General features: G+C 41.2%; 1 protein-coding gene across 3 annotated transcripts in view; it reads left to right on the top strand.

The window, feature by feature from the left end:
* FAM81A (family with sequence similarity 81 member A) overlaps nt 1-22,504 on the top strand; it is a 129,162-nt gene that overhangs the window by 72,873 nt on the left and 33,785 nt on the right. For 2 of the 3 annotated variants that reach the window (XM_082617105.1, XM_082617104.1), the window contains exons 2-3: nt 2,309-2,376; nt 3,966-4,239. In XM_082617105.1, the coding sequence (XP_082473231.1) occupies nt 2,330-2,376; nt 3,966-4,239 (321 nt within the window). In that variant the 5' untranslated portion in view covers nt 2,309-2,329. Of the gene's footprint in view, nt 1-2,308; nt 2,406-3,965; nt 4,240-22,504 lie in introns of all 3 variants that reach the window. The other variant, XM_082617106.1, reaches the window with a different exon arrangement.

Consider the following 22,504-nt stretch of genomic DNA (forward strand, 5'->3'; position numbering starts at 1 on the left):
CTGCTGAGAAATCAGCTGTTAACCTTATCGGAGTTCCCTTGTATGTTATTTGTCGTTTTTCCTTTGTTGCTTTTAATAATTTTTCTTTGTCTTTAGTTTTTGTCAATTTGATTACTATGTGTCTTGGCACACATAGTAATCTTGGGTTACTAATCCTGTTTCTCCTTGGGTTTATCCTGCCTGGGACTCTCTGTGCTTCCTGGACTTGGGTGGCTATTTCCTTTCCCATGTTAGGCAAGTTTTTGACTATAACCTCTTCAAATATTTTCTCGGGTCCTTTCTCTCTCTCTTCTCCTTCTGGCACCCCTATAATGTGAATGTTGGTGTATGCATTTCTTTTCATTCTTTTTTCTTATTCTGTTCTGCGGCAGTGAATTCTGTCATTCTGTCTTCCAGGTCACTTATCTGTTCTTCTGCCTCAGTTATTCTACTGTTGATTCCTTCTACTGTGTTTTTCATTTCAGTTACTGTATTGTTCATCTCTGTTTGTTTGTTCTTTAATTCTGCTTGGTCTTTGTTAAACATTTCTTGCATCTTCTCGATCTTTGCCTCCATTCTTTTTCCGAAGTCCTGGATCATCTTCACTGTCATTATTCTGAACTCTTTTTCTGGAAGGTCACCTATCTCCACTTCATTTAGCTGTTTTTCTGAGGTTTTATCTTGCTCCTTCATCTGGTACATAGTCCTCTGCCTTTTCATTTTGTCTATCGTTCTGTGAATGTGGTTTTCTTTCCACAGGCTGCAGGACTGTAGTTCTTCTTGCTTCTGCTGTCTGCCCTCTGGTGGATGAGGCTATCTAAGAGGCCTGTGCAAGCCTCCTGACGGGAGGGACTGGTGGTGGGTAGAGCTGGGTGTGGCTCTGGTGGACAGAGCTCAATAAAACTTTAATCCACTTGTCTGATGATGGGTGGGGCTGAGTTCCCTCCCTGTTGGTTGTTTGGCCTGAGGCGACCCAGCACTGGAGCCTGCAGGGTCTTTGGTGGGGCTAATGGCGGACTCCAGGAGGGCTCACGCCAAGGAGTACTTCCCAGAACTTCTGCTGCCAGTGTCCTTGTCCCCGCGGTGAGCCACAGCCGCCCCCCCGCCTCTGCAGGAGACCCTCCAACACTAGCAGGTAGGTCTGGTTCAGTCTCCTATGGGGTCACTGCTCCTTCCCCCTGGGTCCTGTTGCGCACACTACTTCGTGTGTGACCTTCAAGAGTGGAGTCTGTTTCCCCCTGTCCTGTCGAAGTCCTGCAATCAAATCCCAGTAGCCTTCAAAGTCTGATTCTCTGGTAATTCCTCCTCCCGTTGCCAGACCCCCAGTTTGGGAAGCCTGACGTGGGGCTCAGAACCTTCACTCCAGTGGGTGGACTTCTGTGGTATAAGTGGTCTCCAGTCTGTGAGTCACCCACCCAGCGGTTATGGGATTTGATTTTATTGTGATTGCGCTTCTCCTACCCTCTCACTGTGGCTTCTCCTTTGTCTTTGGATGTGGGGTATCTTTTTTGGTGAGTTCCAGTGTCTTCCTGTCGATGATTGTCCAGCAGCTAGTTGTGATTCTGGTGCTCTTGCAAGAGGGAGTGAGTGCACGTCCTTCTATTCCGCCATCTTGAACCAATCTCCAGTAATGAGATATTTTTAAAACTATCCAATTTTGTTCAGATTTCTAATGCATTGTGATGATCAACTCTTCCTTATATATGCTTGATGTAATATGAATGATTATATCTTATAATACAGTTTCAAGGTTTTATTATTTTTTAATGTCTTTATTGGAGTATAATTGCTTTCAGTTTTAAGGTTTTAATGAAGAGTATCATTCTCATTCTCTTAGTGGATAGATAAGTTCCCCCAAATCAGATCCCATTGATCATGCATTGTTTTATTAAGATTAATTTTTAAATAATGCTCTTATGCTACAGAATTTACTAAATTTGCTGAGATCAAATTTCCTAGCGTAGTTTCCTGTACATTCCTGTGGAGAAGTACAGGACTGACTAAGCCTATTGAAGAAACTATATTGTTTCTTTAAAAGTGGTTTCTCAAGCTTGAGATGCAGATATGGGTTGAGAAGGCTTAAGGAAACTCCATTTGACAGTCCTTGTTGATCTATCTAGCAGAAGCATTTTGACGTTTGATTCTTTTCTCCTTATTTAGAGACATCTTCTGTTTCTATTGTATATAAGATATAAGGTATTTAATAATATAATTGATCAGCATGGCAGCATAATTTTTGATCCCCTTAGTAAATTAATAATAAGCTTTAGAGGTCATTTAAGTTCTAGATATAAACCGTTAAATAATGTAATGTTTATTTTTTCAACAGATGTGAATTATTAAAAAGAAAATGGCCCAACGGAGCACTGTATTTCCTTCTCTTGTCACCGAGGAAAGGTATAATATATGGAAAATATGCATCTAAGGTATACTTTTTCTTTCCACCAATTCCATGTGGGCTGTTAGTGGGTGTGACCATTATAAAAGAAGGCTTATGGCTGTTATATTATCCAACAATGACTTTTTTCGAGGGCAAGAGTAGTACTGTTGTGTCCCCTCTCTGGCTTCTGACTTGTAGGATACTGTCGAGTATTCAGTGACCCTGACAGTTGGAGATTTCACAGTAGCCCTTTAGTACAGTTGCACTTCTGGTCAACAGTGAAATGTACCTCTGGAGGTTTGGGGGCTGATACCCCTGCTAACCCCTTTATTTATTTATTTTTAAAAATTTATTTGTTTGGTTGTGCTGGGTCTTAGTTGCAGCAGGTGGGCTCCTTAGTAGAGGCACACGAACTTAGTTGCAGCATGCATGTGGGATTGAGTTCCCTGACCAGGGATTGAACATGGGCCCCCTGCATTGGGAGCACAGAGTCTTAACCACTGCGCCACCAGGGAAGTCCCCCTGCTAACCCTTTTATTTATTTTTATTTTTAAAAACAAATTTATTTATTTATTTATCTATCTATCTATCTATTTATTTATTTATTTATGGCTGTGTTGGGTCTTTGTTCTGCGCACGGGCTTTCTCTAGTTGCAGCGAGTGGGGGCTACTCTTCGTTGCAGTGCGTGGGCTTCTCATTGTGGTGGCTCCTCTTGTTGTGGAGCACAGGCTCTAGGTGCGCGGGCTTCAGTAGGTGTGGCACGCAGGCTCAGTAGTTGTGGCTCGTGGGCTTTAGAGCACAGGCTCAGTAGTTGTGGGACACAGGCTTAGTAGCTTCGTGGCATGTGGGATCTTCCTGGACCAAGGCTCACACCTGTGTCCCCTGCATTGGCAGATGGAATCTTAAACACTGTGCCACCAGGGAAGTCCCTGCTAACCCTTTTAAATCAGAAGTGGCGTGTCTATAGGCCAAAATTGGCTCATAGAAGTACATTGTTTGGCCTGGATCATCTTAAATACTTTTTTAATGAATTGTTAACATTTTTAAAAATCAGGTGACTTCACATACAAGCCTACATTTCCTGCCTCTTGTTGAAATATCACATGATCTGGAAAAATGGATCTGCATTCCCAGATGGTCACTCATGGGTGGAGCAGAATTGTGGCTCCCTTTAGTTGAGGAATGCCCTGTCAGTTCTCCAAAGTCCCCACCACTCCCTAGTGTATTCTCTGTGGTGTGCTTCACTCATTTATGTCCCCTGCCTGACTCTTGTAGGCATTTGAGTTTGTAGCCACTGCTTTAGAGGGAGGGAGGAGAAGGGCATGTCCGGCAATTTTGTTAACAAGCTTTGATCTTCCAGCCTCTTGCTTTGGGAGGTCATGGAGCCTGCTACCAGCGCACTTAACTCTCTGGGGACCATTGTTTAAAGTTGCTGCCTGGCTCACCAAGAAAACTCTTCGGGGGGGTAGAAACCCTGCCTCAAATCCCATTTAGCTTGTAGGGATAGATAATTTGCCTCTCCTTTTCTGGGAAGTCTTGAATCTGGCTTTAAAAATGACTTTTTCCCAATTGACAACTCTAGTAACGTGGGGCTCCCTTCCGTAGGCGAGTTAGAACGATGCCCCGACACAGCCAGTCCCTGACCATGGCACCCTACTCATCTGTAAGCCTAGTGGAGCAACTGGAAGACAGGATCCTCTGCCACGAGAAAACCACGGCCGCCCTCGTGGAGCATGCCTTCCGGATCAAAGACGACATCGTCAACAGCTTGCAGAAAATGCAAAACAAAGGGGGAGGTGACCGCTTGGCCAGGCTTTTCTTGGAGGAGCACATCAGAAACATAACTGCCATAGTGAAGCAACTGAATCGGGATATCGAGGTAAGGCGCGTGGAAGTCAGGTGGGCTGCATTCCTTTCCACAGACCTGTTCCATGTCTAATGCGTCCCTCCCAAGCAGTACTGTGTTCAGACCAAAGCTGTCTGTCTTGTCTAGTCCTAAGGATTGCCAAGGAAACAGCTTGAACAAATATATTAAATGTACTCCAGTATTTGACAGCAGTTACTGTCAGTGTTATCTGTGTTTAATCTCAGGGTACCTTGCTGATTACTAAATCACTTTTGTTTTGTTTGGCTCTCAAGGGAAAGAGAGGAGAACCAGTCAAATAGTTTCCCTGTAATACCCTTCATGTAGCTGAAGACAGCTATTAAATCAATTACTAGGTCAGCCTTTGCTGCTTCAGATTAAATGTTTCTAGGTCATAATGATTATATATAATACAGTTTATTACTCAGACAATCTAGGGATGTGAATTGCTTCTCAGACTCCCTTTTATTGCTTTATTTTTCTCTAAAATGAACCCAATAAAAAGTCAATATTGTCTGTTTTTAGAGTTTTTAAATATACTGCTTTTTATGGAGCAGTCGCAGGGACCACAGAATTTAATTCAGAAAGCTTAAGATCATATAGGGCCTGGGCTGACGTCACTGAATAATGTCAGTATCCTACATGTGTAGTTTGAAGATGTATGAATAAAAGATATATGGCTAGATTAAGGAAAATCTTTATTTCACATCATGGAGATTGTTTTTTGTTTTTTTGGTTTTTTTGGCTGTGGCACACAGCCTGTGGGATGTTAGTTCCCCATCCGGGGATTGAACCCGCTCCCTCAGCAGTGAAAGCATGGCGTCCTAACCACTGGACCACCAGGGAATTCCCTGGATATTGTATTTTAGTTATGCTTCCTGAAATCAAGACTCATTTTTTTTGAAGTTATGCTTCCTGAAATCAAGACTCATTTTTTTCCGATGTCAGATTTTTATTTATTTATTTTAATAGCTTTATTGAGGTATAACTTAAAAGCCACAAAAATCCACCCATTGTAAGCATACAATTCAGTGATTTGTAGCAAATTAATAGAATTGTGCAACCATCAACACAGTTCAGTTGTAAAACCTTTCAATCACTCCGCAAATTTATATAAGCCTGTTTGCCAATAATCCCTCCTTCCACCCCAGACCCAGGCAACCACTAATCTGCTTTCTGTCTCTATAAATAATTTGTCTTTTCTGAACATTTTGTATAAATGGAATCTTACAATCTGAAGTCTTTTGCATCCGGCTTCTTGCACTTAGCATAATCTTCTTGAGGTTCAGCCATGTTCTGGCATGTATCAATATTTCATTTGTATTTATGTCCCAGTAGTATCCTATTGTATGGATATGCAGCATTCCTTTTATCCATTTATTAGTTGATGGACATTTGGGTTGTTTCCAGTTTTTAGCTGTTGTGAATAAAGCTGCTGTGAATATGTGTACACGTCTTTGTATGGAGATATATTTTCATTTCTCTTGGGTAAATTGCTAGGCGTGAACTTGCTGAGTCTTGCAGTAAGCTTGTGTTTAACTTTTTAAAACATAGCCAAACAATTTTCCAAAGTGGCTATACCATTTTACAATCCTACCAGCAATGTGTGAGAGTTCCAGTTTCTCCACATCCTCACCAACACTTGCTATTATCTGTCTTTTTGATTATAGTCATTATAGTGGATGTGTAGTGGTATTTCATTGCACTATTAATTTGCATTTCCCTAATGACTAATGATGTTGAGCACTTTCTCATGTCCTTATCAGTCATTTGTGTGTCTTCTTTAGTGAAGTCTCTACTCGAGTCTTCTGCCCATTTTTAAAAATTATTTTTTTATTGTGTGTAAGATATTTATCACTTTAACCATTTCAAAGTGTGCAGTTCATTGACATTAATTACATTCACAGTGTTGTATGCAACCATCACCACTATTGGTTTTCAAAACTTTTTGATTATCCCAAACAGAAACTCTGTTCCCACTAAACAATAATTCTCCATTCCACTCTCACCTCAAGCCCCAGGTGACCTCTGTTCTACTTTCTGTCTCTATGAATTTCCCTATTCTAGGTATATCACATAAGTGCAATCACACAATATTTGCCCTTTTGTGTCAGGGTCATTTCACTTAGCGTAATGTTTTCAAGATTTATCCATGTTGTAGCATGTGTCAAAATCCATTTTTTTTAATTTAGTAATTTATTTTTTATATATTTATTTAGTTAGTTTTGGCTGCTTTGGGTCTTCACTGCTGCACGTGGGCTTTCTCTAGTTGCGGCGAGCGGGGGCTACTCTTTGTTGCGGTGCACGGGCTTCTCATTGCAGTGGCTTCTCTTGTTGTGGAGCATGAGCTCTAGGTGCACGGGCTTCAGTAGTTGTGGCACTTAGGCCCAGTAGTTGTGGCTCACGAGCTCTAGAGCGCAGGCTCCGTAGTTGTGGTGCACGGGCTTAGTTGCTCCGCAGCATGTGGGATCTTCCCGGACCAGAGCTCGAACCCGTGTCCCCTGCATTAGCAGTCGGATTCTTAACCACTGTGCCACCAGGGAAGTCCCAGAATCCATTTTTATTTATTTATTTATTTATTTATTTATTTTGTGGTACGCGGGCCTCTCACTGTTGTGGCCTCTCCCGTTGTGGAGCACAGGCTCCGGACGCGCAGGCTCAGCGGCCATGGCTCACGGGCCCAGCCGCTCCATGGCATGTGGGATCTTCCCGGACCGGGGTACGAACCCGTGTCCCCTGCATCGGCAGGCGGACTCTCAACCAGTGCGCCACCAGGGAAGCCCCCCAGAATCCATTTTTAAATTAGATTATTTGTCTTGTTATTGAGTTGTAAATTTTCTTTATATAGTCTAAATACAGGTCCCTTATCAGATATGTGATTTGCAAAATATTTTCTCCCATTCTATGGCTTGTATTTTCATTCTTCCAATGGTGTCTTTTGAAGCACAAATTTTACAAATTTTAATGAAGTCCAGCTTATCAGGTTTTTTTATGGTTTATATTTTTGGTGTTGTGTCTTAAGAACTGTTTGTTTGGGGCTTCCTTGGTGGCGCAGTGGTTGAGAGTCCGCCTGCCGATGCAGGGGACGCGGGTTCGTGCCCCGGTCCGGGAAGATCCCATATGCCGTGGAGCGGCTGTGCCCGTGAGCCATGGCCGCTGAGCCTGCGCGTCCAGAGCCTGTGCTCCGCAATGGGAGAGGCTACAACAGTGAGAGGCCCGCGTACCGCAAAAAAAAAAAAAAAAAAAAAAAGAACTGTTTGCTTAACCCAAGGTCACAAGGCTTTTCTGCTCTGTTTACTTCAAAAGTTAATTTTAGTTTTTACCTTTAGGTTTATGATCCATTTTGAGTTAATTTTCATGTATGAAGTGAGATTAAAGATCTAAGTTAGATTTTCCTTGAATATCATATGAAAAAAATTTATGATTTTCCCATTTGTCCCTTTGTTAAAAAAGAATGGATCATAAAATTTAAGGGTTAATTTCTAAATTCCCTTGATCTTTATGGCTTTCCTATGCTAATACCACATTGCCTTAATTTCTAGCTTTAGAGAAATCATGATTTCAAATCACTTTGCTCTTTTTTTCAAAATTGTTTCAGCTATTCTAGGTCCTTTGCATTTTCATATAGATTTTAGGGTTAGCTCGTCAGTTTCTATAAAAAGCCTGCTGAGGGCTTTCCTGGTGGCGCAGTGGTTGGGAGTCCGCCTGCCGATGCAGGGAGTGCGGGTTCGTGCCCCGGTCCAGGAGTATTCCATGTGCCGCGGAGCGGCTGGGGCCATGAGCCATGGCCGCTGAGCCTGCGCGTCCGGAGCCTGCGCGACCGGAGCCTGTGCTCCGCAACGGGAGAGGCCACAACAGTGAGAGGCCCACATACCGCAAAAAAAAAAAAAAAAAGCCTGCTGAGATTTTGACAGAGACTGCTTTGAATGAGATCAATTTGGGGAGAATTTCTATCTTAATATTGAGTCTTCGATTGTTTCAAAGAATCAATTCTTGGTTTTATTATCTTTTCCTATTTGCTTTTTTGTTTTATATTTCATTGCTTTCAACTCTATATTGTTTCCTTTTTCTCTGTTTGCTTTAGTTTAGTTTGTTTTTCTTTTTATAGTTTCTTAACGTGGAAACTCAGGGAATTGGTTTGAGATCTTTCTTCTTTTCTGATAGTGGTGTTTAAGCCATAATGTGTCCTCTAAGCACTGCTTTGGCTGCTTCCATGAGTGTTGGTATGTTGTGTTTTTGTTTTCATTCAGTTCAAAATATTAAAGTTTCCCTTGTGATTTCTTTCTTTGGCGCATGTGTTACTTAGAAGTGTGTTATTTAATTTCCAAATGTTTGGGGTTTCCCCAAATTTATTTCTGTTGTGGATCTGTAATTTAATTTCACGTGGGCAGAGAACATACTTTGTATATTTTTAATCTCTTTAAATTTATCGAGACTCTTTTTCAGTTATTGAAATGTCCAGTTTTTATTGTTGAATTGTCTATTGCTCCTTTCAGTTCTGTCAGTTTCACTTCATGTATTTTGGGGCTTTGATGTTACGTGTGTATACATTTATAATGTGTATATTTTCCTGAGGTAGTGATTCTTCTGTCATTATAAGATGTCTCTCTTTATCTCTAGTAATATTTCTTGTCTTAAAGTCTATTTTGTCTGATATTAATATAGCTATTCTGGCTCTTTTATGGCTACTGTTTGCATAGTTGATTTCCTTTTTTGATGATTCTCACTCAGCTTATACCTAAGTGAGGTCCTAGTGTACCACATGATTAACAGTTTTCACTGTCCTTTCAGATTACTGCATACACTTTACTAAGGACAGAGATTTACTCAGAGTTGTACTCTAATTTAAGTACATTTGTCTTCAGGGTTCTAAAATTTCTGGTCTATCCTTCTTTTGATGTTTAAAGAAAAGGACCATATGTTTATTATAAGGGGATGTCGTGGATCTTTGTTGCTTTGGTGACTCATGGCATCCATTCCAATTTCTTTGGGTCATAGCAGTTTTATTTCCCTTTGGAGCTTGAAATCTGTGCAGAGTGTTCCAGTGACAGGAGTGCCATCCCTGCAGCTGTACCTGTAGGATGCTGGGCAGTGGTTCCTGCTGCTTGGACCCTAGGAAATACCTTTTCTTTTCTTTTTCTTTCTTTTTTTTTTTTTTTGATGTGGACCAATTTCAAAGTCTTTATTGAATTTGTTACAATATTGCTTCTATTTTATGTTTTGGTTTTTTGGCCATGAGGCATGTGGGATCTTAGCTTCCCAACCAGGGATCAAACCCATACCCCCTGCATTGGAAGGCAAAGTCTTAACCACCGGACCACCAGGGAAGTCCCAGAAATACCTTTCGTGTCTTTTTCTCAGTCTGGATCCCCAGCTACCCTGTTGATTGTGTGCACTTCTCCCCTATATCCTTCCAATAAATTCCAGATTTTCCAACTAAGTTAGCCAGAGTCAGGTTCAATTGCCGGCAGCCAAAGAACTCTAATGGTATCCAAGGGGCATAGAATGCTTAACAGATTGCTGTAGATAATTTACTTATTTTTGGAAGGTGGTGTCTATATTTAGAATGATCTTTCCAGTTTTATATTTGAGTGCTAAAGCAATTTTATCCCAGAGGCTGAATAACTTGGCAACCCCAAGTTGATACCTTCACAAAATTAAAAAACCCCAACTTAAACATTTCAGTTTTGAAAAGAGAGATATATTAGGGGGCTGATAACCCTGCTGCACTCAAATCTAGAGAGGGTGATAGATAAAATCAAAGTGATTGGGGATAAATAATGATTCTCATATTCCTGTTCCCTCCACCAGTGGCAAGAAATGTGTCACAAAAAAATGCAAACACCCCTATGTTTCATGTTAGAAGGTAGTGTGACCTCCCCATTTCTCTATGGGTACTCTGCTGGGTTCTTTTGTTTATGTGGGTGGCGGACAGACCAGAGACTGGAGACAGTCTATTCCACATTACTGTCCTCAGGTAAAAGCAGAGAGTGTAACTCTACCTTTAGAAAGCTCTGGACTGAATTTTTTCTGTCCCCGTAAGAGGTGATAGTGCTTTAGCTGCAGCTGTGGGATCTGGGGAATAACTTTCCCTTTGTACTAATCCAACCATCAGAACCATTTAAAATATATAATTTCCAACCTCAGCTGAGCCCTCAGTGCTGTTGAAAAGTTCCTTCATTCTAGGAAGCCCTCGCTACCAGTTCCCTCCCTGGCCCCAGTTCTTTTTCCCTTAATGTATCATGGGCACCCAGCACTTGATACTGTTACTGTAGTATTTACTGAATAGGACTGACATTGTTTCTTTGCAAATCTGTATCCCCTGATAGAATGGGAGCCCTTCAAAAAAGAAAAGGGTGGGATAGGGAGGGTGGGAGGGAGATGCAAGAGGGAGGGGATATGGGGATATATGTATACATATAGCTGATACACTTTGTTATACAGCAGAAACTAACACAACATTGTAAAGCAATTATACTCTAATAAAGATGTTTAAAAAAAAAAAAAGAAAGGAACTTTGTCTTACTCATCTTCACATTGTCCAGCACAATGTTTGGAGCAAAATGCCATGAATGCTTATTAAGTGAATAAATGCCTATTTCAGACTGAAGCCCATTGCAGATCTTATGGTAGCAAAAAGAACTAGAAGAGACTCTGAGGTCATTTGTGCAAACTGCATCCTTTTCAGATGAGGCATCCTAGGCCCAGGGAAGTGAAGAGACTTCTCTGAGATCTCAAGGCCAGTAAGTGGCAGTGCTGAGACTAAACCCAGACTGTTAATTAAACTCCAAAGATAAGCTCCTTTCACTTTTCTACTTTGCCTCTTGGAAGCTCCTCTAGAACCCCGATCTTAGGTAACCAACTCTCAAATGTGACAGGCAGTGCTATTCAGTCATTCTTTGCTTTCTGAGTATTTCTACTCCCTCAGGAAGAATTTCTTCATGAAACTAGGTAATTAAAGCTTTAGTTCTCACTGAGTTCTCCCCTGCCCCCTCATTCCTTTGGTGTGAGTTCATTGAACTGCTTAGATAATTACAGTTAATAGCAAACATACCTAGGAATCCAAAGTCATTAATCATTTAGGCTTTTGCTAATTATTTTTCTTTAAGATGTGTTTTTGACACGATTTTTCTGTAATGTGTATTTAAGACGATTTTTAAATAATTTAAAATGCAGTGAGTTTTTCCATCTGAAACACATTTTATGTAACAATTATTCTTCCCTTAACCAGACAGCACTCTTCCATTTACATATATTTTTGGAGTGTGCAGTTTGCAAATGAATAGATGATTTCCGTTGTAGAGAGGGAAGTCTGAGTAAAATCTAATTCTGGAAAAAAATTAAGTTTGCATACATAAGCATTTACTTTTTTGTAACTGGTAATAATTATATATCATTATAAAGTAACAGAAGAAAGTTTGGAAATTTAATAGACTTTTATATGAAACACTAATTACATAGTTTTATATATGTTGTGAGCCTAAGCATGTTTACCCAAACATAACCAAAATTAAGATGCTTAATGAGACATCAGAATTGTCACATTGTAGCCAAACTGTTAAAATGAAATCATGGTGTAGATTAAAAGTACTAAAAGGAAGTCTTTATATATAAGCAATATAAAATTAGGAGGGTGGATGTTATGCAAAGGCAATATGCATATTTAAAGCAAAGAGATGTGAAGATACTCAAATTGTATTTAAATGATATGAAAGGTGTATTTTTTGTCTATAGATTCTTAATGAATTTCTTCTGTAAATTGCCTGGTTTTTAGGTTATTTTCATTACTGGTTTACACTGGTTTTTCAGTTCACTCAGTAAAATTTTACTGGGTATTTGTTTTGTAAAAATCTGTCCCTGCAGGTGATTTTGTATTATAAAACTAAAGCTGAAACCATTCTTGACATGTACAGCTCAGTCCAGGCTCCTGATAGAGCTAGTCGAATTGAGATATGTTAATACTATATCTTGGTAAATTTGCCTCATGTCTTTATGGTTATCATGTGGCTCTGTACACAGTTATATACAGGAAGAAAAGTAAAATACATTGTCAAACCACTAGCCTATGTGATCCTCAAGAACTAGAGCTGAGTCTTAATTTTCCCATTTTTAGCACCTACACAGTATAGTGTCTAGCACATTATAGGAGCTCAAGAAATCTTTCATAATCAGAGGCTCTGGGGTCCTTGGTTCTTCGAGAATCCTGTAGTTATTGCCCGTATTCTGTCAGCAGATTCCAATGTCAAAACAGATGACTCTGTGGGCTAGTGTCTAGTAGGTGCTTGATAAATGTTGAATGAAAGAATCTATTGTTTTTTTTGTTGTTGTTGTTTTGTTTGTTTTTTTTTTGCGGTACGCGGGCCTCTCACTGTTGTGGCCTCTCCCGTTGCGGAGCACAGGCTCCGGACGCACCGGCTCAGCAGCCATGGCTCACGGGCACAGCCGCTCCGCGGCATGTGGGATCTTCCTGGACCGGGGCACGAACCCGTGTCCCCTGCATCGGCAGGTGGACCTCAACCACTGCACCACCAGGGAAGCCCAGAATCTATTGTTTTAATACATCCCGACTCATTGTCTCCATTGGCAGTTTGCCTTGCTATGTGGAGTATGTTATCAATTATTTATTCCTCAGAAACTTTCCACAAATTTTCATCATCATTATAAATTCAAAAGAGGTAATGTAGTAGTCAACTATGAATTACACACGTCTGGATTATCCATACTACCTTTGATTTAAGCTCATATCAGCCCCTGGGAGCCAAATCATGGTAAGCAGTCCATGGCCCTTTTGTGGGGTAAGCTTTCCCTTTCATGCCAGTTTGATGGCTTAGGGAACTGGTTGGGACCCCCATGTCCCCTTGGGGCTTTCAGCATGTCTTTGGCCAGGGTCTGCTACCCAGCTGATTAGAATCTGCAGACCTACTCTTGGTTTCCATGTGCTCAGGCTTCATGATGTCCGGCTGGCTTGGGGTGTTGGCTTTGACTTAGGTGGGAAATGGGAAAAATGTATCAAACCCTCATCTAATTGACTAGATCACACATAATTTTCTAGCTTAATAATTTGCAAATGGGCTATTGAAGAGTTTGTTGAACTCAAGTGATATATGCAGAGTTGGGCCTTATTGGCATGTCACAGCAGAGTTGTGGACAATGATGTTAACGTATAGTTGGACGAACAGACGGGAACTTGGTTCAGTGTGAATCTAGCACTGTCAACTAGGAGAGAATCTTAGCTATTGAACCTCATATAGTTACCTAAAAAAGGAATTTCAGCCTGCAGGTGCATGATCTTGTCCCATTGGAACAGGTATATTAGCAGAGGGACTTCGATGATTATTGTGTGTATTAGTCCGAGACCGCCAAAGAAATAGAACCAATAAATAGGATATATTTACTATAAGGTGTTGGCTCACATGATTATGGAGACTGAGGAGTTCCACCATCTGCCATCTGCAAGCTGGAGAACAGGAAAGCCGGTGGTGTAATTCCAAGGCCTGAGAGCCAGAGAACCAATAGTGTAGATTCCACTCCAGGTCTGAAGACCCAAGACCCAGGAGTGCTGAGGGCAGGAGAAAATCAGTGTCCCAGCTTAGTCAGGCAGAAAGCAAATTCCACCTTCCTTCTCCTTTATTTTTTTTTTTTTCTATTATGACACTCAGTGTATTGGATGATGCCTCCCCACATTGGGGAGAGTCTTCTGCTTTACTAAGTTCACCAATTCAAATGCTAATCTCTTCTGGAAACACCCTCACAGACACACCCAGAAATAATGTTTATCCAGCTGTCTGGGGATCCCATGGCCCAGTTAAGCTGACATATAATTAACTATGGATAATGATCCAAATTCTTTTTTTTTTTTTTTTTTTTTTAACTCTACCTTCTAGACTTGGCTAGTCATGTGGCTTACTCTAGGGGGAGAAGGTAGTGAATGGAGTTTGAATATTTGTTTAGTTCTGAATATTTGATAGAAGTTTTTCCAAAGTAAATTAACAAGTTGGTGTGTAGGTGTCTGCCCTGTCTCTAATACATTTTAGCTTGTCTGACTCCATCTTTGAGGGCCTGAGCAGCTCCAGGCACCAGCTAGATAAGAGTCTCTGAGGGCTTCCCTGGTGGCACAGTGGTTAAGAATCTGCCTGCCAGTGCAGGGGACACAGTTTCGATCCCTGGCCTGGGAGGATCCCACATGCCGCAGAGCAACTAAGCCTGTGCGCCACAACTACTGAGCCTGCGCTCTAGAGCCTGCAAGCCACAACTACTGAGCCCGCCAGCCACAACTACTGAAACCCGCACACCTAGAGCCCGTGCTCTGCAACAAGAAAAGCCACAACAATAAGAAGCCAGCACAGAGCAACAAAGACACAACACAGCCAAAAATAAAAACAAATAAATTTATTTAAAAAAAAAAAAAAAAGAGTCTCTGAGCCTTCAGTGTAGATGATCAAATCCTGGAACATGGAGCTAAAATAATTGACAAATTACTCAGCTACCTGCTGGGAGCCAGGCCTTATTTAGAGGCACTGGGGCTAAAGTAGCGACCCAGGCATGCAAGGCCCCTGCTTTTAGGCCTGCTGTACATTCTGGTGGGGCTTATAGCAGTAAATCCTAAGTAGCTGAGGTAATTTCAGCCTAAGTCCAGGGCTCTGATGAGATAATATGATGGAGAGTGATTGTGGGGCTATTTTAGGAAGGGTAATGGGGGTCTAAGGTGACATGTGAACTGAGACTGGGGTGACAGAAGGACCAGCAAAGCCGAGGTGGTGGTGTCGGGGCAGGAGATACACAGAGAAGAGAACATACCAGAGAAAAGGCACGGCAGGTTCCAAGGCCATAAGGCGGAAGAAGCTGGGCATGTTGGAGGAGTAGAAAGAGGACCAATGGAACTGTAGTGGCATTGGTGTGGGGGGGGCGGTGATGGGAAGCCATTATTTAATTTTAAGCGAAAGAATTTAGAGAATTCGTTCCTATGCTTGATGCTGAGGATACACGAGTGAATAAAACAGATTAAAAACCCCTGCCCTCGTGTTGCTTATGGACTGATTTGTGTTTCAGAAAGATCACTCTGGCTGCTGCCTGGAGAAGGGAATGTGGGGAAGCAAGAACAGAGGTAGGGAGACAGGCTGGGGGTGTCCAGAGCGGCTTGGATTAGGGAGTCAGGGTGGAGATGGGGAGGGGTGGATGGATTCTGGATTTGTCTTGGAGGTCAAGCTGATAGGACTTCCTGCATGTTGGCATTAGAGAGACTCCTGTTTAGGACTTGGCAAGTGTTAGGGACCCATTGAATATCCAGGTGGAAATGTCAAGAAGGCAGTTGATATATGAAGCTGGAACTCTGGGGCGTTTTAAATCCTAGTGTGAAGATTAAACATCTATGTAAGAAGATACTGTCTTATAAGGCCCTGCCCTACTGTGATTGGGCCCTTCTCCATGTGATATTGGAGTCACACTTTCATTTTCAAATCCTCACAAATCCAGGAAGAGTTGAAGAAGGAGAAGCATGGAGGGCTGTTTCTTCTTGGTCGTCCCTAGGCACCCCTAGCCTGTCTGGGTGGGGAGGTCCCCGGGTGTGGGTCCTCGTCACCTTTGCATGAACGGCATGATAGAACGCTATGAGGCTCACACAGTGGTGCCATTTGCTACCGCCTCTGGGAAGGAATCTTCCGTAAAGATAGGGCTTATATTAGAAAAAATAAAGGAAGACCCGGGACATCACTTTTTCAAGGGGGCCGGCCTCTTCTCTCTGCTCAGGTGGGTTTAGGCCACACACTTTCCACCCTGTAGTCTTACCTGCTGCAGCTGAGCTTCCTGAAGGCAGGCCTGGTGCACAGCACATAGTAGGCCTACAGAAAAGCGTTTCTTGAATTGAATTGGCAATAATGGAGAGTTGATGATATACTTCGGGTTGTAACCTTTTTAAAGTAAATATATCATGATGATATATCGTCCCAAAATGACAAATGAGGAAATGTTTCTGGCTTTACAGAGGGATTGTTTTTCTAAGGCTTCATCATAGAATTCCTTTAAATAGTAACCTCTCTGATCTCCCTGTGCTACATGTATATGTATAGCTGATTCACTTTGTTATAAAGCAGAAATGAACACACCATTGTAAAGCAATTGTACTCCAATAAAGATGTTAAAAAATAAGTAAATAAAATAAAGTGACATCCTTCAGATTAAAAAAAAAAAAGTAACCTCTCTAATGCCTTCTCTTTTCACATAACTTTTCAGTAATGTGAATATTGTGTTAAGTTCAGACACAATTCTTTTCTGTATTACTCAAAGAAAGCACTTCTAATATAATATCTTATTCATCTGCATAAGAATTCTGAAAGATAAATGGGCTTTTCTTATTTCTAAGCAGTAAAACACACATACATATGCACACTTTTTTTTTTTCTGGTTTTAAAAGTAGTGTAAGCCCATTGTGGAAAATACAAAAAAGAGGAATCAACCATAATCTAACCCTAGAGATAAGCAAGTCATTAATATTCTAGTATTATTTTTTTATGTACCTTATACAGAGCTGGAATCATGCTGTGTATTTATTTTGTACCCTTTCTTTTTGCTTACTATTAAATTGTACACATTTTCTCTTGTTTTTAAAAGCTCACCATGAACCTCTTACTGGTGCATAATAATGTATCATGCAGATACCTTGTAAAATACTTGGTATATGCATCACACTATGAAGACATCTTTGTGCATTCACTTTTGTCATTCATCTTATTATTTGCTTTAAGATTAATTTCAAGAACTAGAGTTACAGGGTCAAAGGTTATGAACATTATGAATATATTTTGAAGGATCATACTCTGGAAAAGTTGTATTGTGAAGGGCCAACTGCATTTTCAATTTTTGATATGCATTTTAATATTATAAATTTAAAGTATTTCCTTCTTTAATACATGGAAATGGTGTGATTTTAAAAGTTTTTTTGTCTAAATTTTTTTAATTAATTTATTTTATTTATTTATTTTTGGCTGTGTTGGGTCTTCATTGCTGTGTGCAGGCTTTCTCTAGTTGCGGCGAGTGGGGGCTACTCTTCATTGCGGTGCGTGGGCTTCTCATTGCGGTGGCTTCTCTTGTTGCGGAGCACGGGCTCTAGGCGTGCGGGCTTCAGTAGTTGTGGCACACGGGCTCAGTAGTTGTGGCTCGCGGGCTCTAGAGCGCAGGCTCAGTAGTTGTGGCGCACGGGCTTAGTTGCTCCGCGGCATGTGGGATCTTCCCGGACCAGGGCTCAAACCCGTGTCTCCTGCGTTGGCAGGTGGATTCTTAACCACTGCGCCACCAGCAAGGACTAAAAGTTTTAATAATAGACTTTATTTGTTTAGAGCCTCTTTAGGTTCACAGCAAAACTGAGCAGAAAGAGCAGGGTTCCCATATACATACTCCCAGTCCCCACAAAGGTACAGCCTTCCGCACTATCCTTATCTGCAGCACAGTGGTGCATTATAATGATATGGTTTTTATTTCCTGTTTCTTTGCTTGTAGAAAGGTTGAACTTTTTTTTTTAATTTTGTCTTTTTTCAATGGTTATTTTCCACTTATCATTTTATTTTTTTATTTATGCATTTTTTTGATGTGGACCATTTTTAAAGTCTTTATTGAATTTGTTACAATATTGCTTCTGTTTTTAATGTCTTTTTTTTTTTTTTTTTTGCTGCACTGGGTCTTTGTTGCTGCGTGCAGGCTTTCTCTAGTTGCGGTGAGCGGGTCTGCTCTTTATTGCAGTGCACAGACTTCTTATTGTGGTGGCTTCTTTTGTTGCGGAGCACAGGCTGTAGGCGCACGGGCTTCAGTAGTTGTGGCTTGAGGGCTCTAGAGTGCAGGCTCAGTAGTTGTGGCACACGGGCTTAGTTGCTCCACGGCATGTGGGATCTTCCCGGGCCAGGGCTCGAACCTGTGTCCCCTGCATTGGCAGGCGGATTCTTAACCACCGCGCCACCAGGGAAGTCCTATTGCATCTGTTTTATGTTTTGGTTTTTTGGCCGTGAGGCATGTGGGATCTTAGCCAAACCTGACCAGGTGATCGAACCCACAACCCCTGCATTGGAAGGCGAAGTCTTAACCACTGAACCGCCAGGGAAGTCCCAGAAAGGTTGAACCTTTTAAAAAATGTGTTGTTTAATTATTTTTAGCATCTGTTTGGTGAATTGCTCTTCATGGTCTTTGCTTAGTGATTTTTTTGACTGAGAAACAACTCAGATGAAATGATTGGTTGGAGCCTTTGTCATTTCTCCAGTGTCTAATGCAGTGTTTCTCCAGGAGTGGTCTGTGGACCATTACCATCTGCATTTCTGGGCCCATTACCTTGCTTTGATTCCCTGGGAGTAGGGCCCAGGAACTTGTGTGTTTAACAAGCCACTTGGGGATCCTTACATACCCCAAAGATGGTTGAGAACCCATGGTCTTAAGCCTTATTATAAACAAAGATTTGAAGCATTATGTACAAAAAAATAAGTATTACTTTCTATTAACTGTGACAAATAAGCGTTATTTCCTATTAAAAGAGAAAGAGCTCCCCTTTGCCTTCTCACCAGTGGGAGTGTCAGAACCAGATTAGTCAGATCTCGAGTTTTCTTGCAAGAGTGTGTTCCAATGACTAACGTTTTATCATTCACAGGTGATTGTAACTGGTTTGCATTCTTCTATTCTGTTGAGCAGGTTCATTCAGAAAAAGCTGGAAACTATAGCAAATAACAGATAGGTCTAGCAGTTCCAAATTCCTGCCAGTGAAATTTTTTTACTGTCACTGTCAGTATCACTCCGTCAATGGTGACTCCAGCCAGGTTTCCAATAAGGAAAACACAGAATCCTCACATTCCTCATTTCTGCTTTTTACAAGGAAGTTTGAAAATCCTAAAAAAATGTATATAAGTGTACCATTCTGCATATATGTTATACTTAAAAAATAGTTGATAGTGGAACTTCCCTGGCCATCCAGTGGTTAAGACTCCATGCTTCCACTGCAGGGGACACGGGTTCGATCCCTGGTTGGGGAACTAAGGTCCTGCATGCTGCACGGTGTGGCCAATAAATAAATTAATTAAATTTAAAAATATAGTTGATAGAAGGGAGCACAAAAACGATTTATGCAAGCATAAATCTATTGTCTAATAGGACGTTTGCAAATTGGACTGCAAATTGACAGTATACTGGAAATCATCAAACTTCTAGAAATGGTAACAAGTAGCTACACGTGAACGTATCTTTAAACCTCTAGATTGGTGCAGGAGGTGATAGGAAGGTAGTGGCTTAGTGTGCCTTCTTCCCTATTCCCAGTTCCAGTGCCACCTTCCTGAACAGCTGGGATGGGCAGGCAGGAAGGTCTGGAGGAGCCAGCAAAGACCTGGCTGGGAGACAGGTCCTCGATGCCATGGTTTAGGAGTAAGAGAGAGAAGGCTGGTCTCACTGGCCTTGTGCACCATGTGTCTGAGCTGCTCTCCTGTCCTTACTGAGGTGGAGGCAGGCGAGGAGGGACTGTAGAGATGGGCTGTTTCCCCGCTGGCTCCAGGCTGGGAGGGCTGCAGAGAGAAGGACACAGAGATGCTTTTTCCCGGCACCTCACCTGGACCCTGGCTCTGCGCTCTCATCGGCTGCACCTCCAGCTCATAAGCTCCTTCCATTACACCTAGGACTACCTACTTAATCTCACTCCAATGAGCGGAGAACAAAAAGAAACATCACACTTAAGTGGGCCCAGCAGCCAGAGGGAGGAAGAATAAGCACAGCCCTTAGAACAGACCCAAATGAAATAGGAAACAGGTGGCCCTTGCATGAAAAATAATCAGGGTATGTTATGGCCTGAATGTTTGTGTCCCCTCCCCCAAATTCATATGTTTGAAGCTCTAACCCCCAATGTGATGGTATTTAGAGGTGGGGCCTTTGGGTGGAGACTAGGTTTAGGATGAGGTCATGGGGGGTGGGCCCTTATGATGGGATTAGTGCTCTTATAAGAAGAGAAAGAGAGACCAGAGCTTCCTCTTTCTGGCACTGAGGACATGGTGAGAAGGCAACAATCTGCAAGCTAGGAAGAGAGCCCTCATAGGACACGACCATGCTGGCACCTGGATCTTAGAGGAACTTCAAGAAAGAAATGTTTTTTGTTTATGAGTCGCTCAGTCTGTGGTGTTTTGTTACAACAGCTCCAAATGAGTAATAAGACAGAGTGCTTAAGGAGATCCAGGTACAACATAAAATTTCTTCCTTGAACTTAATTTTTAAAAGTCAGTAGATGAGCTAGAGGCAAGGATGGTTACTTTTATGAATTGAATTAGTTACCCACAAGACAAAGTAGAAGAAGTGCTGAAATATCAGTGCCAGATACAAAGAGAGAGAAACCATGGGGGAAAAGATACAAGACTTAGAGGACAGATCCAGGACACCCAGCGTGTGAATAATAGGAATTCCAGGAGACAAAGAAACAGAGGGAAAAGAAAAAACAATAATTACATAGAAGAAGAAAATTTACCCAAGTTGAAAATAAATCTGAGACTACAGTTTGAAGTGTTCAATGAGTTCTAGGTAGAATCAAATTTTTTTTTTTTAAATCCACAATTAGGTACATCCTGATAAAGATCCTGAACTCTAAAGATGGAAAACAAGCATCTAGGCCTAAGGAGCCAAGGTGCTTTCAGAGGAAAAAGCATCAGACTTCCTGTCAGCTTCAAAGTTCACTGGGAGAAAAGGCCTTTAGGTCAAGAATTTCATACCCTTTCAGTTTATCACCCACCCTTCAGAGCCAGGGAGGAAGATAATAGACACCGCAGGGATCCAGAGAATCTTTCATCCAAGTGCCTGATCTGAGGAAAATGCTAGAGGAAGGACTCTAACCAATACACAGTGACTATGCACAGAGACCCCAAGATAGGGGGAAATGAAAAGGAGAAGCACAAAGGTAATTGGTGATCCTTAGAAAAAGACCTGTCATTTCATGTAAATGGATATAGATAAATGCCTGGGACTGGGTAACAGTGCTAAAAAAAGACGAAGAAAAAAAAGATAGTTGAAAAAGAAGGGCCATTCTACAAGCAAAATTCTAATTGTATCCCAACTAGAAGTATTGAGTTATTTTAGCAAAGCCTAGTTGGTGTGGGGAAAAGCAAGAGGGGGAGAAAAGTAAAAATCCTTCCACATAAATCATCTGGGGTTGAAGGATGAAGGAGGGTGGGTGTGAATGTGCTAAATAAGTGTCTCGTGTGGAGGAGAGGGGTGCTGTGCAGGGACAGAGCCTGGAGTAGGTGCGTACATGGTTATAAATGTTGGGAAAGGGGAGGTAGCCATTCATGGACTAGCAATGGCCAGAACATTCCCCAGTTAACAAGGGGGGAGAAAAGGCAATGAACGGTAACCTGATTAAACCAGTCAAAATAGGGAAAAGGAGAAGGGAAACAACAACAAAAAGCACCATAAATTGTAAATTGAAAGTGAGATGTAACAACAGGGTCCTACTGTGTAGCACAGGGAACTATATTCAATATTCTGTGACAAACCATAATGGGAAAGAATATGAAAAAGAATATATATCTATATATCTATAGATAAAGAATATATCTATAGATACATATATAGATATATATATAATGTATAGCTGAGTCACTTTGCGGCACAGAAGAAATTAACACAGCATTGTAAGTCAACAATACTTCAATAAAATTTTAAAAAAAGAATGAGATGGAAGGACGAATGAAAATATAAGGCAGCATAATGTCATGATTGAGAGCACAGACTGTGGAGCCAAGCTCCTGGTGCAAATCCCAGCTCCCTCAGGTATTGACTGTGGCTTTGGGCAAGTTACTTGATCACTTAGAGATTTCACCACCTGTGAAATGGGGATAATAATAGTGTCTCCTTCATAGCGTTTTGTGAGAATTAAACCAGTTGCCATGCCTATAGCACTTAGAACAGTGTCTGGTGTATAGTTATACCAAGCAGATATTTGCTTTATTATTTATAAAATATAGTAGCAATGTTAATATTAGGTAAAATGAAACTTAATATTACAAGCACGAAATGAGATAAAAAGTTATTATATAATGGCTATGGCCACTTTGATCATAAATCTGTATGTCCAAATAAAATGGCAGCTAAATATGTAAAGTAAACAGCATTAAAAATGTAAGGAGACCTTGATGAAAGTATCTTACAGTGTAAGAATTCATAACATCTCTTCCATAGTTGGAGTGATCTAGTAGACAAAAATAAATAAGTCAGCAAACTCAATCTAATATGCAGTATTGAACCTTTTGTTCCTTGAATAGTTTTTTGCATGAAACTTTTG

This window comes from Mesoplodon mirus (genome assembly GCF_964341445.2).
Source record: "Mesoplodon mirus genome assembly, chromosome: 4".
Classification (NCBI taxonomy): Eukaryota; Metazoa; Chordata; class Mammalia; order Artiodactyla; family Ziphiidae; genus Mesoplodon; species Mesoplodon mirus.